We start from the raw sequence: 26034 nt of genomic DNA, 5'->3' as shown, positions 1-26034 counted from the left end.
CCAACAGTGTAAACATACAAGTAGAGCTGAAACAATTGACAGAAATGAATTGAGAATTTATTATGATAATCATTTAAGTCATTTTTCTTGCAAAAAAGCCAAATCCCTCCCTGAATGCAGGACTTTCATGGAGTATTGTTAAATGCTTGCATTGGTAGTGAAGGCTCTGGGTGCTTTTTTTTCCAAATGTCTCTTTTTTTATTTCAATAATTACTAAACAGCTTGTGCAATTAATGGAACATGCAAACACATCTTATAAACAATTAAGGCTAATACAAAAAACAAACATCAGTGTTTCTTGGGTTGTACATACTGTTGGTATTCTATATTAACTTTCTTTGTAACAACAGTTTGCCAACATCCACAGCGTGCTTGGTTACAGCACCACATGGATGTGAGTATCTTGTCAGAGTAATATTCAGTAATAAAAAGAAAAAGTGCAGCCAGTCTTCAGAGGAGTCTCTTCAGCATGTTTGTAATGTTTGTTGCTGGGTTTTACTGGGACACTGTAGGCGTGAAGGACACAGGTGAGATTTGGCGCAAATGACTGTAATCAAAAAGGAGGGCTCCAATGGCATGAATCCATGGTAGGGGTCAAAGTCACAGTTAACCTGGAAAAGAATACATTAAGACCATGAGATGCCTAGCTGAGAGGAAAAGAGATCAGAACTTAAAGAAAATGATTAAAGTATTTTACCTGAGAAAAAGATGAGAGAAACAGGCGGGTGTGTGACAATCCTGAGATGGAGGTGTCCTCCGGATGGCTCTTTAGACTCTGACGATAAGCCTGAGGAACGAGGGAGGATGAAATGTGGATGTGTGAGTTTAATGTTGCTGTCACACAGACACAGAGACTAAAGCCTGAAGATAGCTCCTCACCTGCAATGCTATCTGCAGTGCAGAATACTGCACCCACACCTCCTGCTGCTGTGCTGCTGAGAGAGAAAATGCTCCACCTCTGCTTGTTCTTTCTGCCACAGTGAGATAGTGAGCCCACACACATTCCCCCACAGCACGCACTGTCTCACTCTGAGAGTAAACTACAACACAACAGAGACATGGACATGATATTGCAGTAAACAATCTCACTGGAGCGTAGAGAATGCAGTTTTTATGTCTGAAAAACCACATATTTTTATGGTAATTTATTATATATGTAATCACAACAACAAACACAACAAATGTGAGCATCTCTTACTGTCAGGCAGAAGCAAGTGGAGGATATCTTTGGCGAGAAGGAAACCCATCACACCATAATTCATTGCCCTGTTAAAAAAAGAAACCGAAGAGCGTACCATAATGTTCAGTCATTATAATAATATAAACTAGAATTACAGCCTCGCGGTTGTATGCCTCTGACGACCAGTCCAGAGTTAATTTGCTTGTAAATTCTTGAGTTACGGCCAAAGTTGTGTTTTCTGTGGTCACAGTCACCAACAAAATCTAAGTAGATCACCTTTGAGCTTGTACCAGTTTGTACCAAATTTGAAGAAATCCCCACGGGGTGTTACTACGACATTGTGTTCTCAAGACTGGGACAGACGGACAACCAGAAAACATAATGCCACCGACGCGGAGGCATAAAAACCATGAAGTTAAAACAGTGCTCTTTACCTGGGATAAGTTGGATGGAAGAGAGGAGGGACAAACATTCCCACGGGAAAGAGGAGCTCATTACCCAGGAGAAGCGGTGTGACAGACAGACTAAAAGAAAATGAGAAAAGATTAAATACATTCTTAAAACAGTCATATTCTCATTTTTAAGAACAGAGCCGGCACTCACACATCGACCCTCTCGGTCTGCTCAGTCAGGAGTTTTCTGCGCCTCTTTTGCCACAAGGACAGTAGCTGGACATAGTTGGAGAAGAAGCTGTGTGTGTTCACTGACACCTGAAAACACACAGGCTGTGGAGTCAGTGGTGTTCTTTGTTTTCAGCTGCACTGCATTTAGCAGTAGCAATTTATTAGACAAATAGTTAAGGGAGTTTAGGTGGGTATAACTAGGGAGCGCGTCAAATAAAGAAGTCAACATCTTCATACACCTTATCTGATGGATCCGTTGGAAGTGAGTAATGTACCTTAGAAAAAAGCAGATCAAGCTCAGCTTCACTAGAGATCTCATTTGAAGTCCAGAGTCTTGGATTTAAAGAATGAACCTGGAAGATGACAGACGATCGATATCAAAATCATTACAGAATACTGTTAAAAAAGAAAAGTGCAGTATCAATTCTTGCTTCGTATGTTACCTTTTTCATAACAGACTGGGGAGACGTCTTGTCTGTCCATTTGAGTTCATGTAATTTGGACTTGAAGGAGGAAAAGATATTTTGAATCACCTCCTCTGCCTGTTGAACAATAAAAACCTTTAATACACCGCACAACAGCTTCATAACCTTAATCACTGCCGACCTCATGTTGTCCCGAATCCCCACAATCCCTCCTCACCTCTCGGCGTGCCGTCCTTTCACGCAGAAGGTGTGTAAGAACTGAATCGAATCCTCTCTCGGTCTCCAACACACAGTGTCTCCAGCGAGGAACCACCTGCTGAAGAGTCCCACAGAGAAGACGTGACTCAAACCAATCAATTCACAGGCCCAAAAAAAAAATGTTAGTAAAATGTTATGGTTCAATGTGTGGCCTCACCTCTTCAGTGTTACCCAGAGTCACAGATAAATTCTTTGCTGCTTCAGAAAATCTGGAGTCCAGGGCCGGCATCAGGGTGTGCAGCAGATTCAGGACCATATAAGTTTGAAGGGGGCCGCTGAGTGGAGTCAAATGAGGCAGGAAAGCGTCAGAAAAGAAAAAAAAAGGGGGAAAAAGGTTTTTACATGTTTGATTGTGTGTTTTTCCACGTCACTTACAGTACCTGCTGCTCAGCTCATGCTTGTTCAGCCATTTCCCAATGATGGGGGTCATTTGCACCATGTAGGGCAAGTTATGCACAAGGACAGGATCGTCCTCCATTAGGATCAGTGGATGGAAAGCGGCCTGCAGACAACCCAACCAATCAATGGCAGGGGCCTGGATCTGTTGGTGCATTTGACATGAAGAAAATCTATTACTACAGTGAATTCAGACACAGCGAGCATGTACGTATAGCGACACAGACTCGTCCTCCTCCGGCACCTGGAGCTCTTTGATGGTCATGCGCTGATAGAGCTGTCCTTTCGACAGGCGATATTGCAGCGGTGAAGTAGCTACAGCGAGCTCAGAGGACAGAGACATGAACATGCCCACATGGAGCATGCTGCTGCTGGGCGGGGCCCCCAACAGGGCCAGGTATGTCTCACATGTTGCCAAGAAACGACGTAGTGTCTGGACGAGAAGAGACAGGAGAATGATTCAGGGATGCATTAGTGGGATGGAAGAATATTGTATTGATTAAAAGGTATTTCTGTTGTCGACAGTGGCCATCAACCTGAGCTTTAGCTTGAGACTTCTGTGTCTTGGTGTTCCACTCAATCGGGATCAATAGATCTGGCTGATCAATCTGTGGACAAAAAGGAGACTTGAGTTAAGTAGTAGCACAAACCCTGCTTTGCTATGGCAGTGTCCCCACCAGCATTTTAGGCATGTTAAGGTTTATCCTAACGGAAACTGGCCTGTATGTATCTTTTGGTTGAACCACGGGCAATTTCATTTGGGTCTTTGCCCACATAGAGGTTGAAGAAGGGAAAGGTGGCATAGTCTCTCATCAACAGGCTCAGGGTGGAGTTGAAATCAGTCTTATTCCATTGGCCTGATGCAGCCCAACCTCCCAGCTGCACACAGAGAGAGAGAGAGAGAGAGAGAGAGAAGAGAGAGAGAGAGAAGAAGAGAGAGAGAGAGAGAGAGATTAAAAACAGAGGGATTATCAGAATCAAGAGCGGGCCACAAACATATAAATAAACAAAACAACTCACGAACATGTGTCTCTCACAAATAATGCATCTGCCATCTGAGACAATCAGCTGCAAATATGCCCAGTGCCTATCACAGTTTCCCAGAGGTGACAGCCGTGTCTCGGCCTTAGTCCAAAAATATTCAGCAAACTGACGTGCAAAACAAGGGAAAACAGCAAACTCTCACATTTGAAAAGTATCAAATATTTGAATATATATATATATAATATTTGTTTGTTTGAAAAAATAACTTTTCGATGATCAAAACGGCTGACGAGTCACTTTCTGTCTATCAGTTAAACAATTAATCAACTTCTCATTTCAGCTCTAGTTCATTTTATGTGCAACAAGAAGAGCAAAGAGGGAACCGCCACTAAATGAGCTTCTTTTTTTTTACATTACCTCAGCTGAGTTGTTGTGACAAATTACTACTTGTAACTATAGCACCGCCTTTTAGAGGACTGTCAGCCTGGGGCCTGCTTACAAAGGGTAGATGAGTATCATACTTTCTGGATGAGTGTGAGGAAGGGCTCCACTCCAGCTGTTTCTATGGCTCTTGTGTCCAAACAGGAGTTGTAGAATCCTTTGGCCTTCTGCACTGCTGAACTGCCGCCTCTGTTGTTCGACTCTGACAGAGAGATACAAAGCGAAACACACAATTCAGACCGCGCAGTGATGTCACAAGCTCACTTATACACCAAAGTGATTGGATGAACCAGTACAGTCCAAACTCCTACCCAAAATCTCCCTGAGGTACTGCAGCAATACAGTTTTCCTGTCTAATATTTTTTCCTGTCTCACTCCTCTGTCTTCTCTCTCTTTACTGTGTCCTCTCCTCTCTGACCACACAGACTTCCCATTGTAGTTCTGCGGATGTCCCGGGATGCCCTGTCCTCTTTGTCTGCCCCCGCTGTCTGGTGAGAGTCTGTCAGATCCACATGTGAACAAGAAGTAGTCACAGGGCTCCTTGAAGGGATCGGCAGATGTGGAGAGATGGGCCGAGGCCCTCTGACAGGCTGGGGAAAGACACGGAGTCGCTACAGGAAAGAGTGAGAGAAAAGTTAGACGAAATGAAAGTTCTGAATTTATTGTGTAATTTTGCTGAGTCATTGTGTTTCAGGCCTACCAGCGCCTGTCTGGTTATTGCTCCTACTCTGAAGATTCTGGTGCTTATAGTAAATTAGTCCCAGAAAGGCAGCACATAAGGAGAACCCCCCAAAGAGGAGGAGCAGCCTTCGATGTTTTATCCACAGTGGCTTTGCTTGGTGCCGGTGCTCGGGGTTAGACTCCGACAGCTGTACCTCAGGCTGGGACTGGGTTTGTTGATGGGTCTCAGAGGGATCTTGGGTGGGGAGTGGCAGCTGAAACACAAGTGGAGACTGAAGCCCCCTCTCAAGGCCTGGCTGTGACGATGGCTGGATTGATAGCTGAGGGTGGAAGTGAGCAATTTAAAACAGAAAATAACTGGATATACTGAAGTACCATGACATTTTTGGAAATATAGTTTTTTTTTAATGTAGTTGCTCAAAAATGTTTACAAACAGTAGAAATACAGATGATTTGTTATTGACAATCCAGAATGAGCCTTCACTCACCCCCAGTGCAGATGTTACAAAGAGTGATATAGCCTATTGTTTTCAACCTTTATTGTAGAGCTGCATTCATTAGTTGATCTACAGAAAAATAGTCTTTAACTATTTTGATAATTGATTAACTGTTATTTTTTAAAGAAAATATGTCATAATTATCTGGTTTCCTAAATATGAATATCTTCTGGTTTCCTTAGTCCTCTATGATAGTAAATTGAATATATTATGATAAATAAAAATAATATTTAGTTACAGCCCCTTAGATAAGCCATGTTCAATAATGACCCCTCGTCACAGGAGCAGCTGCGAGCAAACTTCTCTTCTCAGGGTGTTTCCTTTTAAAAATCATTTCCAGTATTTCAAGAAAATATTTGAAAAAAGCCAGAAAAATTAAGTTTTTCTTCCTTCTTCTTTTTATAGGGACCAGATCCTCAGGTAGGGGGGGTCTGTGATGTAACTATTTCCTCACAAATAATGACTATCATATACACACATATTAAACAACAGGCTATGTGATCATATGTCATCATAAATCTACAGGACCATCACACAAACATCACGATTGATGGGCCACAAAACGTGCTAAATATGTAAAAAGAAAAAAAAGTGACCACGTGAACGAGCGCTCTGGTCTTGTCCCGTCCCTGATCTTTCGTCTACCAGCGGACACAACAACTCCAGAAGACTTAACAGTGATTTCAAACACTCCAGAAGCCACTTCTCTATCTGCCTCTACCATAAACACATCCCTTCTTAATCCTTACCACAGATGAAATAGCTCCCGCTGCTCTGCACAACACTTAGAGGCAAATATTTCTACAAAGAGACATTCAGAGAATTTCTCTTCTCACCATTTTCAACATTTCACTGCTGGCTTGTAAGAGCCCACTCTGATCAGACAAACAACCAACAACTGATATGATATCAACAAATGTTATCAAGAGCTGCCACATGATAATAAACTCATTACAAAGTTACGAATTAATGTATTTCATTTAACTTAAACATCCCCACTGACATATTCAAATATTACTTTACAGTACAGTAGAATCATGATGCATGTTAATATCAGCAGCATGTCTACAGTGTGTTTTCGTCGTCTTAACTCTAACATTTGCCAAAGTTACTGGAAAATGCTGATTGAAACAATATCAAATTGCCTTTTGGCCTCCAACATTATATTCAGCACAGTGTGAGCACACTGCTGACCTCACTCAGGGACTTCAAAACCACAGAACTTGAATAATATAATTTCCCAGCAACATGAATGGCTCTGATCCAGTTTCCAGCAACTAAAACTCACATCAGTCTCGTTACCATGTGAACACGGTAAACACAGCCTCATAACAACATGGCAGACTTTTTGTTTTGGTGAAGTTCTTACCTCAAGCTCTGTTGGCGTTTCACTCATTCTTAGTATATGGATGTCTTGCTTTGTGTTTCTCCAGCTTGTTGCATCCTCTGTCTTTTACGTTTGATGTTTCTCGTGTGCACCTCCTCCTGCTGCCCCTCCAAACAGCTGTCATCTCAGCTCTCTATCTCTTTACATCACTCACTTCTCTTCTCATCTGACACTGATAAAAACAACTCTAAGCTACGTCTTACTCCGCTCTCTCAAACCCAGATAATCAAGTAAAGACTATGGTTTCACTCAGGGACATTCATGGGGATGTTTTGTAGTTTGTGAACTCACAGGAAACTCAACATGAAGATTCCAGCTTGTACTTTCACTTTTCCACCCGTCTGCAGGGTCAAAGGCTGGAGAACAAAAGGCTAGGACTGGTAAGTCAAGGCCGACACATTGATTTTGGTTACACATTGTTGCATTGCATTGAATGAGGGCAAGCACTTCTTCCTGGAAAGTAAACACACTTAGACGTACATGCAGACATGTCCAATGTCGTCATTATCAGTGCAACACATGGCTGGCAACAACTGATAGAGCGGTTTGGCGTCCTGGAGGTCATGTAACAGCGTAGCACATCATTAACACGTTTAATGGATGTCACATGGAAGCCAGCCAAAGAGAGAATATGGTGGCACAAATAAGCACGACAAACTCTTTAATACACTATTTCAATACTGATATATTTCATGTATCGTGTGAGTTCATAACTTTATAATTGTGCTGCTTAAAGATGAGAAAAACTTGTGGTATTTAGCATTTTATTTATTTAGTTGTTTATCTTTTAATACAGCCAGAGGAGTGAGGGGTGGGGCTAAATAATGTTTTTAAACATATACACATTCACACATATCAAACAGGAATTTATAAAAAAGTTATATGAAAAGACAAGGCATCTGCATGTAATACAATGGGACATAACATAACAACAAAACGCCAGATATATGCAACTGTGAAGGCATCATCGCATGTATAATATCACATGGTGATGATAACGGCAGGGCCATGAAGGTGGAATAGTTGGTGCAAACAAAAGACATAATACTAGAGGAAATGCCGCCACCACCGCCTACACAGTTATCATGCAATGCTGAGTCACTATTGCCATGTTTTGTTAGTCATTCTGGTGTTATACTGCACCAGGCTCAACGCAAGCACAAGTAACAACAATTTTCTTATTGAGGAATTCATTTCTGAGGCTGCAAATCAGGCTCAATTCAAAAGGAACAATGGAATACAAGAGAGTGGAGAAGGCACATTGCCAGGTTAAAAATGAAAAATAATTGTAGGCATGTATCAATGAAATACAGTACAGTAACATAAGAATAATAGTATATAACCCCCATGAGCAGACTGAAGTACAAAAGATGAATAATGGAAAGAATAGTGGTATTTACTGTATCAACAGAATAGATCAAGACCAAAAAACGCAAAACGGGCTCAAACACAATAAAGGTGATTAAAAAAAAAAACGCACATTAATGTCAAAACATTGAATCCCGTGTAATTGTTTTAGTATCTTGCAAAGGTTTTGGTCACTATGTTTTAACATCTCTTACCTAAAGCTCAAATCTACCACCTCTACTGATCTACTGTCCGGTTATTTTAGCACTGGTACACATATAACCTTAATACATAATAGAAAAAAAAGTCCTTAAATTATATTATTTAAAGCAAAGGATTCCAAGAAAATGCATATCAAAAACTACACTACTATGTTTCTAGATGGTGTGTACTAAAAATGTATCATGTGCAGGGGCTTTAGAGTCAAAGTGACGCTAAAAAGGGTATTTTATTTCACTATGAAACTGTGCAACAATCACATAATAGGTCCTGTTTTCAGCCATGCAGCTGATATGTTTAACTACACTGTTTTTAAATCATGAGATCCCTGGAATGGAATCTGTGCGTAGCAAATCTGTGCTAATCTGTTTGTTCATAATTTCTGCATCCAAAAAGCATGCATCTAAAAATACTTAACACTGTTCAATCAGCTCTAAACTATTTTTGAAAAGAAAATGGCAGATTTTTTTCTAATCTTGCCCTTATACAGTATGATCAGATAATGAAAAGCAACAAGACATAATTCAATACATGCCTGTAAATGATCAGTCACATCACAAAAAAAAACCTAGAGCAACATTCACTGTTTTTATCTTTTTTGCAGTCAACGTTTAGCCCTAGATGACTTTAAAATGCTATCAGAGTAGATTGGCTGATATAAAGCAAAGGGAAGCATCATTAACCATGCTTGCAGGCACAGCAACAGCCAAAGTGGAAAGATATGCTCTATCAACAGCCAACCAGAGTGGTGAAATCTGTGCAATAGTCAAATGGGAGGTTCTTGATACTCCTCACCCTATGCTAACAACCTGTCTCAGTGACATCGGCATAGCTACAATGTTCACAGGGAAAGAGACCAGCCAGTTAAAGTCTTAAGATGGAAATATCTCAGTAAATGGTGCTACTAACAATATTTAGGCGAGAGATAAAGAAAGGCAACTGTATATTTATCAGACTGCTCTTTTGACCAAACTGTTCTTGTGCAAGTTCTGCTGGAAATTTTAGAGTAAACATAGAATTGGCACAAAAAATACGCTCTAGCTCACAAAGAAGGCGAGATGGGAGATTAGAGACTTGGAGATTGGGAATAAAAGATGATGAGAGTCTATTTCAATGCAGTACATTACTTCTGCACTGAAGTGAACACAGACAAGGGAATACTACACTGTATCTGCATGCAAACATTTTCACTCAGCACATTCACATTCACACCTGCGCACATATACTGAGTAAAGCCCAAGGCAAAAACGGTAGCTGAGTGAATCCTGTGCTTTTGGATTTGGTTCATAGTTAAACAGAGCGATGCTGCTTCAGCCAATCACTGCGCAGCTCGCTTGGCTCGCTGGGTGTGGCACTTCATACACAGGATCCTACCATCCAATGGATAGCAGCCATTTTCATCGGCTTCTATGGAGAGAGGGCGAGCGCAGTCCTGCAGAACAAATCGATATATTTATGAACAGTCTTTTTAATACACTATGTGATGAACATTTAGTTAAAGGTTTTGTATAACAAAACATCTTACCTCACAACGGTAACACTTGAGGTGGAAGTTCTTGTCGAGAGCCACCACTCTGACTGTTTCCTCGCTGCCCGGGGCGGGAACAATAGGCTCGTTACAGCTCACACACAGAGGGGAGAAACGCCTGGAATACAGAGGAGGAAAAGTGGCTGTTAGTTGATGGCCTTCTGTCACATTCTCACACATTCACTTTCAGAGTCACTGAACACCTAAAGCAACATATTCTAATGTGTTCAACATATTCTGGGCCTAATCTGGGCCCTTAATCAACTTTGTCAAACCCAATTATTTCATCCACAGTTTAGCAAGCTGTGTTAATGTTTTTAATCAGCAGGAGATGGAGAAACAAGTTTCTGTTAGTGCAGACAAAGTGAGGAAGAAGCGCTGCTGTTGCTGCCTCTTTCCTCCACAGTAATCCTGATAGGTTAAATGAAAGGGAAGAGTGATAAAAATGATTTGTCCTTGAAACACATGCTTGGCCAGTTTATGCTTCCTTGTGCTGAGAAATTATGTAGATGAAAATCAAGAAAATTGCAGTTCAATTACCATAAACTATGGCAAACAGATTGCATTGCATAACGAACTAATTGCTTTGCATTAGAAATGAATAGAGATGTAATATTTCATCAGGCTAATAACTGAGCAATCAACAACCAGTACCCACCTGTGGTAATCCTGGACACAGTAGGGGTTGTTGTTGTCATCAGTGATGAACGGCGCCCCCTCAAGTACACAGGAGCAGGTGCTGCAGCGGAAACAGTGGGCATGGAAACACTGGCCCACCGCCTTCAGCACACGGTCTGTGATCCTCTCCCCACATCGGCAACACACTGCCAGGGAACTCTGAGGAAGAAAAGAAGGAACATAAGATGAGATAGAGATATGAAACAAGGTAATAACCTGGAAGCACACTGGGAGTTGGTATAGTAGCTGTGTGAACATTGTTTAGCACTTTCTAATCACTTTAAATATGGACTGAATACTTGGTGCTTACTTAGAATTATGTAGATTGAAACCTGTTTTGTTTATTTTCAAAGCTGAAGTGTAACAAGAAAAAAGATATTGTTGCTTTCATTAATAGCTGTATACAAACATAATGAAACTGAAAGTTTGTAGCTACAATAAATACTAAAACAAACAGAATTATTTGGTCAAAGTCCCCTAACTGTTTTATGTTCATGATAACAGCAACACGAAAAATGATTTGGTTTTTTGCATGTGCAATAATTGTCATGTTGCTCGTGTCCTCACCATGTAGCAGTCCTCACACTGAGGTGAACCATCCCTGTCGTAAAACTGCATGCCCTGCAGGGGGCGCTGACAGCTCATGCAACAGAAGCAGTTGGAGTGGAAGAGTTTATCCATGGCCCTCACTGCTGGTTGAGTACGGGACAGAGCCTCGCCACACTTCCCACAAACCTCTGAAACGGGAAGAAAGAGAAGCAGAGAGAAAGAAGGTTGAAAAGAGTAAGATTATTTACGAATGCATGCATCTTCCTACTCAGCTCCGCTTGTGCTGATTAAAAGACAATTACCCTGTATTAAAGTAAGCAATTTCCACAGATAATAAACTGATTGTTATGGATTTGTCCAGTTGTACAAACTCTTTGTTGCAGCATCAGTTCTGTTCAGACATCATATAACAGATGTAGTTTAATGTATGTTAAGATGATGCATTTGTAAGCAAACAGTGGATAAGGAGGAAAGATCATCACTGCAGAGATAAATAAAAGCCTATCACACTTAAACTGTAGAGTATGAAGAATAAATAGTGAATAAATCTTAAAGTCCATAATGCTTTGCATTTTGCAACCAGTCAGCAAACTGACAAGAAAATCATTTCTTTCTCTCTTTTGTGTATTGAACATTTCCAGTGTGGGATATTAAAATGTTATTGGCAGTACTCCATTTTTTTCCCTACATTAATTTCACCAAGAATATTACAGTCACCAATCAAAAAAGCTAAGCTATTACTCCCAACTCTTGATTATTTTTTTTGCAAAAACTTGTGCGGGTTGTGCATGCAGGCAGTTACTTAATGACCGCAATTAGAAGCCCTGACATCTATCATTAATCTACATTAGTACTTAGGTTCATGGTGCGAGACAGAAATGTGCTCAACAATTCTCTACTAACCATATGAACGATATAACGTATAGCTGTATGAGTGGTGGAGTGAGAAATGAATGTGTGTACCTGTAGGAGGGGAGGTGATGACAGGTGCGTGTGTGTCCATGTCTTTAATGAAGTCCTTGGTCATCCTCTCTAACTCCTCCACTTCCCTCATGTTCAGAGGAACGCCTCCACCTGGGATGAGAACTGGGCCAGGAGGTGAGGGCTGATTACACGCACACACGCGCACACGCACACACACAAAAAGCCATTAATACAGACCTATACATTATTTACATTGTTTCATACAGCATGCCTTATAGAGCATTTTGTTAGTTACGATTGAGCAGTTTACCTTAAAAACACTATTAGTGCATGTCCATAAAGGCATAATTCTCATCTGTTGTTTTATTTATTTGTACTTCCTGGACCTTTCTATTGTTTATGCAATGCAAATATAGTCTCTTGGTAACCAAAATAAAGTTTGAACATACTGTTGATGCAGAGGGAGATTTTATTGGTTGAGAGGGTGGAGATGCCATCATCTTAGGTTGAGGAGGAGGCACAGCAGCTGGAGGCTTTTGGTTTGTGTTCACTTGACTGGCAAAGGGAGAACTCTTTATGTGATTAGACGCTGGGGAAGCAGCCATGTTGTTTGGTGGAGCAGGAGGTGCAGGCGGAGCTGAAGGAGGTGGAGGGAAAGAGCTGGTGGCAGAGGGAGGGGAAGGTTTTGGTGCTCCACTGATAGGGGCTGGGGTCTGGTTCAGATTCTGGTTCAGTTTTTGTGCCAGAGAGGCAGATGAAGTTCCCACTCTTCCTCCAAAACCAGACTTGGGTGCCACTGCTGGGGCCTTAGAAAATGGCTGAGCAGCAGAGTTTGGTGCAGAGTTGTGATTGGCTTGACGGTTCGTTCTGGCTTTGAGTTCCTCGGCCCAAGGTGCTGGAGGTGGGCGGTCTCCCATCTCAGGAGGTGGGAGGAAGGAGAGGGCTGGTTTGGGAGCAGTCGGGGGAGGAGCTGAAGGCTTGGGTGCTGGTGCTGAAGAATACTGGCTTGGTAACTGAGGATAAAACAACATTCGCAACAGTAAAATTAGCTTTTCACAGATTCATTTACCTCAAAACTAAGTACACAAAAAGACATGCTAAGTGTGAGGCTGTTCTGGACAAGTGTTGCATTTATTCAGTTACATAAAACTTCCATTTAGCATAAACTAGAACTCCACGGAGGGATGTTCATATCTAGTGAATAACATGTCGTGCTGAAATGCTGCAAGCATTCACTTTTATTATATTGAATGAGGTACTTTGATTAAAGTAAACACTGGAAGTGCTCCACAGTTTCAGCTTATCAGAAGTGCTTCGTCTTTCTGACATTTATTTTGCGGTTTGGAGCCAACATTATTCTGCCCTGATCCAGTACCTCCCAGTTGGATAAAAACACTCTCCATTTATGGGCCTCTCACTGGGTCTCTGGCAACACACTCTGGCTTCATCACACTCGCATGCTCCCCACTCTGTTCTGTGTGCATCACCCTTTCTCTCTCTCTCTGTAGGTGTCTCTTCTCTCAGCGTGAATCACCAGCTACCTCACTTTTTGTTTTCTCTTTTGGTCTGGTGTGCTGTGTGTGCAGTTCACTTATCATTGAGCTTTCAACCTGAACTGATGAGGAACGACTAATAAAACCAACCTGGCATCTCTCCAAACTACCTCCACTGACCCACCTTGCCTTTTCACTCATCCTACCTCTGTCTGACTCATTCTCTTTCTCTACAGCAAGCCTCCTGTGAGTCAAAGTCTGCTGTCATTTTCCATCTCATGTGCTCTTTAGTTCTCCAGAGGACATAGGTTTTTCTAACTGTGTCCTAATGCCATACATTTGTGATACAGTGTTCCCCATCCCTCTGTGCTTTGTACCTTAGGGTTAAAAGGTCCTCTTGTCTCCATCTCAGACAGCAAGTCGGTCAGAGAGTCAAGTTGTTGATCGAAGCTAGTCTGCTTCTCCATCAGTCTCTGGCAGAGGAAGGCCAAAGGAGAAAAGAGTCATGAAAAGTACATTTACATTAATAAAACAAAACAAAGACGCATGGATGAGTCAAGAATGGAAAGCTGGATGAGGATGGGGAACTGTTACAGGCTGTATATACATATTAGCAAGATGTTATGTTTATTCATCTATGTTTGATTGAGACTCCAGAGTGTTTGATTCTTTTTATCTTTTCCAAATTGCAGAATGAAATATGTCCAAAATGGTTCAAAAAATGTTTGTGCTTGCACAGTTACCTGGAACAGTGACTAAACAAACAAACTTGATGATGTGATTAATGATGACTATGAATAAATGAATGACATTTGAATTTTATTTCCCTGCTTGGATGAAAGAGAATGAATGTTTAATTATTCATTGGGTTTTTTGCTGAGAAGCATTTAAAAGCTCTTTGCCAATTTAAACATGAGGTATGTTCCTGTCAAGATACTTTTTAATTCTGTACTTTTTTAAACTGGCTGAGAAAAATCAAATTCCATACACGGATGCATTTGTAGCCTGGCAAACAATTGCAAGTGCAATTAATGGAGTCCTACAATAAACATATTTACAATAAACCTATGATTGCATTTCTAAAAAACTGTTTCAGTGACATAAATGTGCAATGATCTTGCTAGAGGTGTGAAACTGGGCGATTTACCCCAGACTAATGCGAATATAATTTGTGGGAAAATCTCACAAAACCGTGTTCTTTTATATCTTTATATATCTTTAATATACATGGGAGTGTTCCTGCCAATCCTCCACAGAGTCTCTTTAGTCCCATGACTATGTCTCCAGTGTCCTCACTGGTTACCAAATTACAGCTAAATGCAGTGACATGCAGTGCTAGGAAGAAACATGCAGACAGCCAAAGCAAATTTAGATACCATGGTGACTTACCTGTGGGTTCCCAACAGCACTGGCGATACTGGTACCGGATGCAGGGAGAGGTGGGGGGGGTGGGGGAGGAGGGGGAGAGGGGCAGGTGGGGGGACAGGAACTCTCTTCAGGGGGAGCTGGGAGGGGCAGGTCATCTGCCACTGGAGGTGGAGCAGGGAAGGCGGGAGGGGGGGCGTCAGAGGCAGAGGGTGTGGTATGGCATTCAGGTGGGGGTGCTGGCAAATCATCATCCAGTGGAGGAGGAGGAGGAGGGGGCGGGAAGTCTGACAAAAATGAGGAGGGTTGATTGGTTAAAAGGTGTGACAAATGGATGTCTTTACTCTCAGCTTTTACTTATAACCGTCAATTAGGGATGGGAATCAAGAACCTGTTTCAGTTAAGAGCCGGTTCCAAATTCAAAATCCAAATCTAAATCTCTTCCTTTTATTGATGCCAGTGTGCTTTTCTGACAGTTGCATATTGCAAGACAACGACATCAAACTCATCTGTCTACCCTTGCAACAAGAAGGCGTTGTGGCAAGTCGTTTCAAGTAAGGCTGGAAACACCAGCTATATCCTGAAACATTTTTCTACACAGCATGGTCTCAAATTCCAGGGATGCCATGTATTTGACACCCGATTAGTGCCATTAGTGCCACGCAGGCAGGTTTAGCAGATTTTTTTTTTTGACTGAGAAAATCTAAACGAAAGAGGTTAAACAGTGGAGATTTTACAAACTTGAGTCATAATTATGCCTTTTTCCTACTCTGTTTCTGTCACTGTGCTCAGACTCAGAGAAAATAAAACTGCTCTGTTTAGGCTGAAAACCTGTGTAGACTTACTTTTTTTCCCCCACACAGAATATTGATTAGGATAAATATTGATTAATGGAATCGATAAAGATTTGGACTGATAAGCAGAATCAATAATGGGATCGGTATCAATAAAATCCATCACTACTGCCAATCATCTACCAAATATAGTGAATACTTTAACAACATCATGCGTTCATAGCAAAAAAGGAAAAAAAAATACAAAAGAAAATACAAAAAAACTGTGGGGAAGTTTTGGCCAGTTTGAGACATATTTGATGAGCTTTAGCTGTTCCTCTGATGGGCTCTGAAATTCAAATGTCTCGTGAGAACATGACTCAAAGGGCGAAGCTGTGTCCTGCCTGGAAAATGTGGGTTTTTGTCCCTGCACTAAAAAGGTACCCAGTGGAGTTTTCATATAAACAAAGAAAAGTTATGTTTACATTCAGTGTTTCTTACTGAAATACATCTAACAAACACATCAACAGCATTTACTTCCTTAGAAAACGTTTGGAAAGAGGATTTTAAATCTAAGATCTTAAATCCTGCAGTTTACATTCCTGTTTGCAATCTTCTTCACAGCATGACTGTCTCTGCAATCAAGTGATGATCCAAACAGTGTGAAAATAGCAGCTTGAATGTGAATATTTGTGTCTGTGCATGTGTGCCCTCATGCATGTGCACAGTATAAAACAGACCCACTGAACAAGATGAGGTCAAACCTAGTATATAGCTGGACTGCGACATAGGCCATTTGCATTCTGCCAATTGTCAGCCGGTTTCAGCTCTTTCTATCTTCAGCTTTATCTGTTTGCTTCTCTCCTACTCTCTGTGCTCATGGATACAGTATTTTAATAGAGCCGAATTTCCAATAAAGCTGTTCTCATTTACATGTTTTTCTGTTTCTGTTACTGTTGTCAGAAAACCGAACAAGTATGAAATAGGAACCGAAACACTGCTGCTGCTCTGCACTGCAAAAATTCTGATATTGTAACATGTATGTCGCCTGAAAAAAAATCACCATACACACAAGTTAAATACAATAGCGGTGCTGTGACCTTGGCTATATTTACTTGTTAAATGATTACTCAGGGAGAACATTAAAAGTTAACGTCAGAGAGGTGTGCCTGTTGAGGGAATGCCCAACCTTGCACTTGCAGGGCAATACTGGCGACTCTCTTCTAGCTGACGTTTGTCCAAAAAAGTCACTAGATTTGATGGCCGGTGGTTTATTGAAAAAAAGAAGTCGCTAAAGGAGTCTGAAAAGTTGGTTGATCTAGCGACAACACTGGCAACACTGCTTGTTCGCTCCAATTAATTTTCAAAGCGCAACAACCAATGAGGAATCTCCAACACTCAGCCAGCTGAAAACTCCACGGGGTGCCTTTAATACTTTGAGGTTGTCTGACTGTGTCCATGAATTAAATCAGCTCAGACATCTAGTAGTACAATTATTCACAGCTCTAAAAGTAAAACCACAGTACCACACAACTAATGTGGTTTTTCATATACTCAACTGTGAAGCTCAGCATGCTCTAGCATAAGAAGCAGCGGGAGGTGGGATAGGGAAGGGCTGCTCACTGAGTGGATATAACTCAAGATAAATGGTTCACAAAATAGCTTAAAAAATGCAAATACCATCACAGAGTGAAGGGGGTGGTGGAGGCAGATCTCCCACTCGACCAATCACCCCTGTGCCTATTGGTGTTGGAGATGGAGCTGATGGAGGTGTCTGGCTTTTGGGTCGTGGCGGTGCCACCGAGGCAAACTTCTTTGGCTGGTTGTAGAAGGACGGGGTGGTGACTTTGAAGTTCAGAGAGGATGTCACCATGAATGGCTTGCCGTTGTTGGAGTCCTCCATTTTGTGTATTTATCTGAGGACAAACACAAGAAACATTATGGACAACAGTTAGAAACCACACAGGACAATATAAATTCTTATATGAAAGGGTGTCTCATTACAAAGGTACAAAACACGTTGCAGTGAAGCTCAAACAACTGCAGAGTCCTACTCTCACACCCCACATGAAACCAACATTAATCAGCTGACTAAAGTCAAAGGCCTTGCATTCTTTGGCAGCGTATGCATGTCGGGTCTTTTGCTGGAGAATTAGTGGTGATGACACATCAACAAAACATTTGGCCTGTCACAATTCCAAACTACACACTAATTATAACCAGGTTTTGAGTTTGTAGTGCCTCCACACTGAAAAAGCAGCAAAATTATCTACACTCAAAAATGTGAGTATTCATGCAGACTAAATTTTGGATAGTGTTGATGAATATCTGTTCGCCAGTGCATTGCAAAATGGAAACAGAAGAGCTACACACTGTTAAATCTAAAACAAATTGTGGATGGTGGTGAGGCGGCTGCGGAAACAACTCAGAAAATAACAAATAAGAGTAATAAATCTTGGGGAGAACTTTTTTTCTTTCACTCTGTTAAGTTTCCAGCTTTAAAATTGGCTGGAGCTTCCTAAAGTTGCAGTGTAATTCAATCTGTGCATATTGTTTAGCATTTCCTATTGGTACAAAACATTAACTTCTGCTATATTAACTGCCAAAACAGTATACTATCCAGATTGGTACCTATTGTACACTTTATAACTGGGGCACAGCTGTCTTGACCCCTGAAGTCTTAGCAAAACTAATTAAATGGGGTTTATTGTGGCTCACATTGTCTTTTTTGACTATTTCTGGATTTAGAGAAATAACAGCAAAAAAGAAAACAACTGCTGGGCATTCTGCAAATCCAGTGTTACCGAATCCCTTTATACACAAAAGCCTGGGCAAATAGTCTACAGTACAATGACAGAAAAGTGTGTGAAGATTTCCTCAGGCCATGTATAGAGAGCCAACACAGTATGCATAACGGCACTCCCAAATGCCACAGACAATTTACAATATTTAACACATGGCTGTTTACAGTGACTTAAAACTCATTGATACCAAGGTTTGTAAAAGAAAGACTGGTTTGAAGCAGGAAAGGTCAACTATCATAACATTTTCATGTGAGGTGCGTCAGAAAGAGGGTGAGCTCAAATATTTACCTCACACATGCTGGTGGCTAAACAAATGTTGATACTACTTCAGTGTCTCTAGAGAGATTCTTCACAAAGTCTGGACACATTTCCCTGAAGGCCAACTAGACCCCGAACATGACCTTTAGTCAAAAGCACCGTTGTTCTTACTAAGCCCACAGCCCAAACCCAAACCCACATCTGTACTCATATACTTCGACCCTGATGCTCTGAAATAGTTGCTCAGTGATAAAAATGATTAAACCTGTGGCAACGATTAACACAGCAATGTTTGGACTATTTAAAAAGCCTTTAATGGGCTGTAAAACATAAACGTCATGCAGCCACAACATTTAACCTGTAACAGAATGAGTTGCAGGTGGTAGGAATTAGACAAACTGGAGATAACATTTACCAGTGAACAATTATTATGTATGTCTTTGTTGTGTGGCATTTATCCTCTACACCCTGATGAAGGTTCCACAGTGTACCTTATTCAATGAACCATTTTCTCATCTATAATTCAAGAGTACTTCAATAAAAAAAATTAATTGTGTTTGCTCTGCTAAAGCTTTACTGGGAAGTCCCTCCTAAAAGATGGGTCTGCAGCTAGAGAGACAAACAGTTAAAGTTGTGTTTTGATACAGCTTTCTTAACAACACCACAAGCTTTCTTAGCTTTAATATTTCTGCCACAGCATAGTGGTTGATGTGTGCAGTCTTCCCCGTTCATCTTTGTCTTTTCAAGTTGCTACACTGACATATCCCCTGTTCACATAATGCTGGGTAGTTGTCAAATAGACCCCTCCAAAAGGCCACAGAAAACTATGATTGTACCAATTTAGATATAACTGAGTTAGCATTAGCAAAACAACCTTTCCATAAAGAGATCAAGTCAAACATAGCCTTGGAAATTATTATGTACATGGGGCCCAGCTCAGAGTAAAAGCTAAACCAAGCAGGAAAAGTTTGAGTGTTTCATCCTCATCACTGCTCTTTGTTGGGACACACAGGCAACGATTCAAGTTCTGACAAGACAAAAACCCCTTCAGCTCCTGAAAGTACCTCTGATGCTCATGACATCACTAGCTGCTCTGATGAGAATGCAGCACTTCTGCTTTTTGAGTCAGCTTCCTTCAATGCAAGTTAAACTATTTTACCCGTATATGTCCAAGCCAAGGCCATTATGAGGTGTCAGCTGTTGCATTGTGTCATGACACAGTCTAAGCTGTCCCATTACGATGCACAAATGTATTAAAACTACTTACTTTAACATAGGCACACAATTGAGCCTTTGTTAGAGTACTAATTATGCATTTTTATTCAATAGCTCTATATGTGCATGTACAGTATGTATGTAATGCTATGTATGTTTTGCCATGTAATTAGGTAAGACAATGTATTCTTCATTGGTTTTAGACAAACACTAGTTAAAATTGGTTGTTTTGTTGCAGTTCTCAACCTTACTAGACAAAGTTTGACTGAAATAATTCCTGATGATACATTTAACTACAACAGCATGATTGCTCATATTCATCAGAACAGCTATGCCACAAGACACAACTCGCTTTAACCATGTGTCATTACACAAAGCAGTGGAAAAACAATCTAATGACACAAGTTTCACACTCTGTCGCGCTCAGAAAATTGCTGACTGAATCAATACAAGAGGATGGTGAGGCTCTTAGTGGAGATGCAAACTGTTGTGCTTTTGGTCTAAATTTTGCTATGCTGATAATCTGCAGCAATGGAGAAATAAAAGTAAAAAAAAAAGGAAGAGAGAAAAGAGAGGTGTTTGAGTCTTTTGGAAAATAGCTGGCTACTTATTAACCCAGCCTGCTTCATGCTGAACGAAGTGGACTCTTAATGCAAAAACAGATTGACTGGTCTTGGCCTGAAATGAGGTTCGCACATCTGAATATCAACAGAGTACTCCAAACGTAACACATGGATCTATAACGGCTTTCTAAAAGGAGTGCTTGACAAGGGTGAGTGCAGACTGTGATTTAGTCTTTTCATTACAGCACTTCAGCTACCTTCTTTCTAAGAGATAATATGCAATAGTCCTCTCAATTATTCAACAGGGATGATAACTTGTGGTCAGGTTCCATCTGTTCCTTGATACGGTCCTGAGGGATTTAATACGGTGAGATCAGCTACAGACTCAGCCCCAACCGTCCCACTTCACATCTAGAATCTTGAAACCTGATGCTTGAGACGAGAGAGACCCTCAGCTAAGGAACGCATTTGGCACTACAACTCAATGACATCATCTTTTTAGCTTTTTTGGTTACACTCCAATCAGCCCCCTTTCGCTACATTTCCTTTTTGTCATTTTTTGCTTCCATAATGAGGACCTGTACTTCTCTTAAATTCTGGCTTACTCTCACTATATGATGTATAGACTTGTGCTCTGTGGCTGACCACAATCATTTTTGTCTCTTTCATTCTTGCGCGTTTCCCAACTTCTCATTGATCTCACACCCACCACTTGAACTGAATGACATCACTTGAGGCTGCATTTAATCATTTCTACTTTGCAGCTAGGATGGAGGATGACACTGTGTAGCCTTTACAGGGCCCCAACATATATCACATACTGTAAGCTGTAACTTTTGAACTTTCTATAAACTCCACATGGCTTTTACAGGCTAGAAAATTGGTCCTCAACCCTGGTTTTGGCACCACAGCCCAGTTGGTTTTCATTGCATCTTATCAGGGGCTGATTTACACATGGGATAGAGGGAGAAACTAATAAGTCTAACTTCCTTGTAGGATATAAAAAGTAGCAGGGTAGTGGCACTCAATGACGTGGTTGGAGAATCACTTCCCTAGAAAACTGTGAGGCTTCTTCAGGACATGAAAACAGGGACTGACTTGAGACTCTGCTCATGTACTATTAAACATCTCAAACAAACAAAAGTAAAACAAAGCTCTTCTGTGGCACACCTTCTATTATCTTTTGTGTTTTATCTCAGTGTTGATTGATTTACATGAAGGCACAGACTGTGTTGTTGAAGTTTACCACACTTTTAAATAAACTGTTTCACTCAGCAGTGGTTCTTTGTTTTGTGATTATAGAGAAACTAAATTTGATTTATATACTCTACTACTGCAGTTTAAAAGGCCATATGGGGAAATGTTGTAGCATGCTGCCCAACTGAATCAAAGTCTTCTTTGTCCTTTTTTACCAAAAAGCAACACTTACACATATGCAGGTAGAGCAAGTTCATTCAGCAATTGTTTCTTTATAGTATTGCCATGCAACACAAAGATTCAGTAAAGACATTTAGGAATGTCCCTTTTTGAAAACAACTCTGGTAAAGATCCCAAATATGTAATAAGCTCACAATTGCATTGCCTGCTATATATCTATGCTCAGAAGTACAAATAATAATAAAAACAATAAGAAAAGAAAAGAACACAAATGTTTTTCCATATAAGCATGTTCCTTATCTCTTAACCTAATAAGAAACTGAATTTCTTCCAGTAATTCCTTCCATGTCTGGTCAGTCCTTATATCAGTGACTAGTGTGTTGTTTGTGAAACTCTCTATTGTTCTGATGTTAATAGCATACACAGTTTCTGGGAAAGCGTGTCTAGGCCGGGGGTCACTAATGCGGGTACAAACATCCCTTTTGAGGCCAATCTTACAGGTCACTGGACATGCATTCAGCACCAGTGTTATGCTCCCTCTCAGACTGCAGTTAGATGAATGATTGGACATGCAGCAATTCAAAAGTAGTAATAACATCAGCCAATGGGCTCTGTGTCAAACTCAAGACAGTGAGAACCAAAATCAATGAGCTAGACATGCAGTGATTTGAGGCAAAGGGATACCCTAAAATAGCTTGTGTGTCTTGACTCATGGAGGCTACAATTAAAGGAGGATTCCTCGTTACACCAGTCAGAAAGGGTAGCATACAGCCATTCATAGATCATCTTCATTCACAGATTCTCATTTGCCACACCACTTCAATGAGGCGTCAGTGACCACAGCCCCAGTCTGTTCAAACAGATGCACCACACAAACCTCAGACTAGAGCCTTCTCAATATAGGTTTTTCTTAAACACAGCTGATTGTGGCCATGAATTGAGGCTCCCCTCCTATATAGCTGATGAAAAGGCAAATCAGAGAAGGTAGGCACAGCTATATGGCTAACACTGATAATCACAGGATTTCCACATCCTCAGAGTTGTAGTAATTATATGCTTAAATTGCCTTAATTCTCATGTATACTACTAACATCCTTTATTATTCCAGTTTTGACTTTTATTCTGGTTTTGATCATATTCAGGATACAGCTTTTACATGGAACATGAGAAACGTGGTGATTCATGGTTATTCATCCCTGTATACATGGTCATTGCACCATCCAAGTTTTTGATCATCTGTGTGCCATTGTGTCTTGATTTCTCACCATCTCAGCCAACAAAGAATGTTCAGAAACCTGAATGTTATTAACGATTATTTTCATTATCAATTAATCAGATGACTACTTCCTCGTTTTGTGGAGCAATGGTTTGTCTAAAGATGTCAGAAAAGGGTGGGAAATGCCGATAACTAATTCCTAAAGCTCAGTGATATCTACAAATGTGTTGTTTTGTACAACAGTCCAAAACCCAAATATCTTCGATTCACTTAGATACGAGACAAAGAAAAACCAGAAGATATGATAAGTGAGAAAATGGAACCAGGGAATCTTAAGAAAACCTCAAAAACAATTTATCAGTTATCAAAATAGTTAGCGATAGATTTTCAATCAATTAACTAAGCAATTTATTGACTAATCTCTGCAGCTCTATTGTTTACACGCCAGTGTCCTGGTTTTTATCGGAGTACCTTAGGTGGCTTATCCAGGTTTCCCACAGGACAGAACCGTATTTTAGGTTTCTGGAAGCGAGATAAAATAAACATGCGCAGCGAATAAGCAAAAATCCAATAACCAGGATACTAGTGCGCATGTAAACGGTGAATTTATGAAGACGATTGAAAGAGCCATACTTACAGGCCTCAACGAGGGCACAACAGAACAGAAAACCGAACAACTAATAACAGATTTCTATTTCCTTGGCAGTATGAAGAAGTTACACATACTGTAGCTCGGTGCTCCACCCACCTTAGCACCCCATTGATTAGATAGGGTTAGCCAGTGTTAGCCAGCGCTTTGACAGCTGACACCAATGGGTGAATGGTCACAACCACGGCCAATGAAGACAGACAGCTAGGGTTAATTAACCCTTCATCACTCTTTAGCAGGTTTCTGGACGATTTCTAGCTAAAGCTACCCAGAAAAGCTAACGTTGCTTAATCAGTTGAACGTGGTTTATGCTAATATTAACCATTAGCCTCCAGAACGTATTCAACGTTCAGATAACGTTAGCTTAATTTAGTTCGGATTGAATCATGTTCGGTCAGAAATTACACCCACTAACAGCTGAATGACAACTGCCACTCACCTTAAAAGTCTAACCAGCCACCGTGTGTGTGAGAAACGTTATCGTTACCACTCGGGCTTATCATCAATCACACCATCGGTTATGTTAGCTAAAGTCGGATCACTCGCACACACCCCTACCACCTCGGTCAGCAGCTAGGTGTCGGTGGCAAAATAACTTAACGCCGCCCCACTTTTCTTACCTCATACGGCCTCTCTTAACCGTGCTGTCATCAAGTTTAATGTTTGTTACTCGCTGCTCATAAAAGCCTACAGCTGCTAGCTAGCAAGCTTAGTCAACTTTTACACTGGACTTCCTCTTAGCGCTTCCGCGTAGTTCAACCCTTGTCATCGGTATCCATCAGCTGGTGTAGCTACCTCCAGTACTTTGATGGAGATTTATTCACATTCACTTCTGAGTTAAAACTCAGCCAGGGAGACAGCGGAACACCGCCCTCTAAAAGGTATCTTTAAACCAGAGTGTACAATAGTTTTTACATGTCATGTCAAGCGCTACACGAGCTGCCATGTGACAGATTCACAAAGGTGGCGTTCCCTGAGGTGTTAACTACAGTTCCCATTGAGTAATCAGGAAATATGTGCTATGATGATTCTTGCATTGACAAAAGACTTTACCTTATTAGGTAACCTGAAGCAGTCTACCCCCCCCCACTCCGTCCCCCAAAAATTGGGAAATATGCCATTACCTCATGTTATACTGGTGAAATCACTTACCCTGTTAATGCAGCTGCAGTGTGGATCTCCCTTTTACTCCCCCACTATTCCTTTTGTTCTTCTCTTTCTCTAGGTCCAAGCTGAGTAAGAGTTGTCTGCAGTGCTAACTTCTCTTTCTCTCTTCCCCTCTCCAGCAGCTATTAGACCCTCCCCCTGTGCTTTTCGGTCTGGAAAAGGAATGACACCATCCTTCCAAACAAGTTCTTTCTTGTTTGACTTTGGCTCAGGACTTGTGTATTACTATGTAAACAGCACCTCTCTCTTTCTCTCTCTCTCTCTCTCTCTTTCTCTCTCTTTGTGATTTTGTGTGTGTGTGTGTGTGTGTGTGTGTGTGTGTGTGTGTGTGTGTGTGTGTGTGTGTGTGTTCATAAACTGTCCAGTCAGACATCAGACCCCTCCTCTTTCTCCTCCTCCTCCTTCTCTCTTTTCTCTCTGGATTCTTGCAGCATTCTTCATTCAGTGACATCAACCCTGTTGCCTCTCCTTGTAAGGTCAGACTGAGGGAGTGAGGGAGCCAGAGGGAGGGAGAGATAATGGGGCTAGAGGCCTGATTAGATACAGACTAAAAGTGGTCGGAGGTTTAAACACAAGGAGGTACAGTGGCTGAAGAAAGTATGCTCAAACTGAGCTGGCCTCTGGAAAAGGTTGACTGTTTGTGCTTTTATTTACTTTGAGGAAAAAAAATTAAAGACTTTTTGTGTAAGACATTTTCACTTGCCTCAACAAGAAAGCTGAGGATCAGATTGTAAAGGCATTATTCTGTCTGTTGCCAAGTGGGCTACCACGTCGTTATTTACTTTGCACAAAGGCAGTAAGAATGCAAGGAGTTACACTGCTTCTCTGTACACGTGATTACACATTTAATGGCTCTCTCTCTCTGTTGTTCATCCTGACAATAAGGATGTGATTGCCCTCAATCTGGCATGAAATGACACCTCCCATCCTGCACACCAGCCACCTCTATCATATAATAGCCTTTTATGCCTCTCACACACACACACAACCACACACACACTTTGCGTCTCATTTTATCATGCAACAAATCTTTCATG

At 41.1% G+C, this 26034-nt stretch overlaps 2 protein-coding genes across 5 annotated transcripts; both read right to left on the bottom strand.

Annotated features, from left to right (window-relative positions):
- Nucleotides 1–85: 85 nt before the first annotated feature.
- LOC111230045 (kell blood group glycoprotein-like) lies at nucleotides 86–6948 on the bottom strand. 2 transcript variants are annotated; one of them, XM_022756596.1, is made up of 18 exons: nucleotides 6855–6948; nucleotides 5008–5308; nucleotides 4619–4918; nucleotides 4388–4509; nucleotides 3603–3761; nucleotides 3419–3490; nucleotides 3127–3315; nucleotides 2867–3027; nucleotides 2644–2761; nucleotides 2446–2544; nucleotides 2247–2345; nucleotides 2079–2156; nucleotides 1784–1890; nucleotides 1615–1704; nucleotides 1199–1266; nucleotides 880–1040; nucleotides 698–787; nucleotides 86–611 (listed from the first exon to the last, which is right to left on the bottom strand). In XM_022756596.1, exons 1-18 carry the CDS (start codon nucleotides 6879–6881, stop codon nucleotides 465–467), a joined length of 2388 nt encoding a protein of 795 aa, XP_022612317.1. In that variant the 5' UTR covers nucleotides 6882–6948; the 3' UTR covers nucleotides 86–464. The 2 variants fall into 2 exon arrangements, with proteins under 2 accessions (XP_022612317.1, XP_022612318.1); XM_022756597.1 differs by having other exon boundaries at nucleotides 2446–2541.
- A 671-nt stretch (nucleotides 6949–7619) lies between these two features.
- On the bottom strand, nucleotides 7620–25199 carry zyx (zyxin). 3 transcript variants are annotated; one of them, XM_022756607.1, is made up of 10 exons: nucleotides 24983–25199; nucleotides 17429–17664; nucleotides 15000–15262; nucleotides 13988–14083; nucleotides 12567–13130; nucleotides 12157–12298; nucleotides 11212–11381; nucleotides 10625–10803; nucleotides 9964–10084; nucleotides 7620–9870 (listed from the first exon to the last, which is right to left on the bottom strand). In XM_022756607.1, the coding sequence occupies exons 2-10, from the start codon at nucleotides 17649–17651 to the stop codon at nucleotides 9757–9759; spliced, it is 1872 nt and encodes a 623-aa protein (XP_022612328.1). In that variant the 5' UTR covers nucleotides 17652–17664; nucleotides 24983–25199; the 3' UTR covers nucleotides 7620–9756. The 3 variants fall into 3 exon arrangements, with proteins under 3 accessions (XP_022612328.1, XP_022612329.1, XP_022612330.1); XM_022756608.1 differs by lacking the exon at nucleotides 24983–25199 and adding an exon at nucleotides 24451–24553; XM_022756609.1 differs by lacking the exon at nucleotides 24983–25199 and adding an exon at nucleotides 23819–23837.
- Nucleotides 25200–26034: the final 835 nt, after the last annotated feature.

The sequence above is a fragment of the Seriola dumerili genome, unplaced genomic scaffold, assembly GCF_002260705.1.
Source record: "Seriola dumerili isolate Sdu_G_001 unplaced genomic scaffold, Sdu_1.0 BDQW01000258.1, whole genome shotgun sequence".
In the NCBI taxonomy this organism is placed as follows: Eukaryota; Metazoa; Chordata; class Actinopteri; order Carangiformes; family Carangidae; genus Seriola; species Seriola dumerili.
Note: the sequence above shows the minus strand (reverse complement) of the source record. Positions and strands in the feature narration are given on the sequence as shown.

What these genes read in the sequence shown, in the direction of transcription:
- LOC111230045 (XM_022756596.1), bottom strand. Translation starts at nt 6,881, where the DNA reads ATGAGTGAAACGCCAACAGAGCTTGAG. An exon ending in CAACCAAAAGATACATACAG is followed by an intron (nt 3,491 to 3,602) that starts GCCAGTTTCCGT and finishes TTTTGTCCACAG; the next exon opens with ATTGATCAGCCAGATCTATT. An exon ending in AAAGGACGGCACGCCGAGAG is followed by an intron (nt 2,346 to 2,445) that starts GTGAGGAGGGAT and finishes ATTGTTCAACAG; the next exon opens with GCAGAGGAGGTGATTCAAAA.
- zyx (XM_022756607.1), bottom strand. Translation starts at nt 17,651, where the DNA reads ATGGAGGACTCCAACAACGGCAAGCCATTCATGGTGACATCCTCTCTG. An exon ending in GAGGACCTTTTAACCCTAAG is followed by an intron (nt 13,131 to 13,987) that starts GTACAAAGCACA and finishes TTTTATCCTCAG; the next exon opens with TTACCAAGCCAGTATTCTTC. An exon ending in AATCTCCCTCTGCATCAACA is followed by an intron (nt 12,299 to 12,566) that starts GTATGTTCAAAC and finishes GCGTGTAATCAG; the next exon opens with CCCTCACCTCCTGGCCCAGT.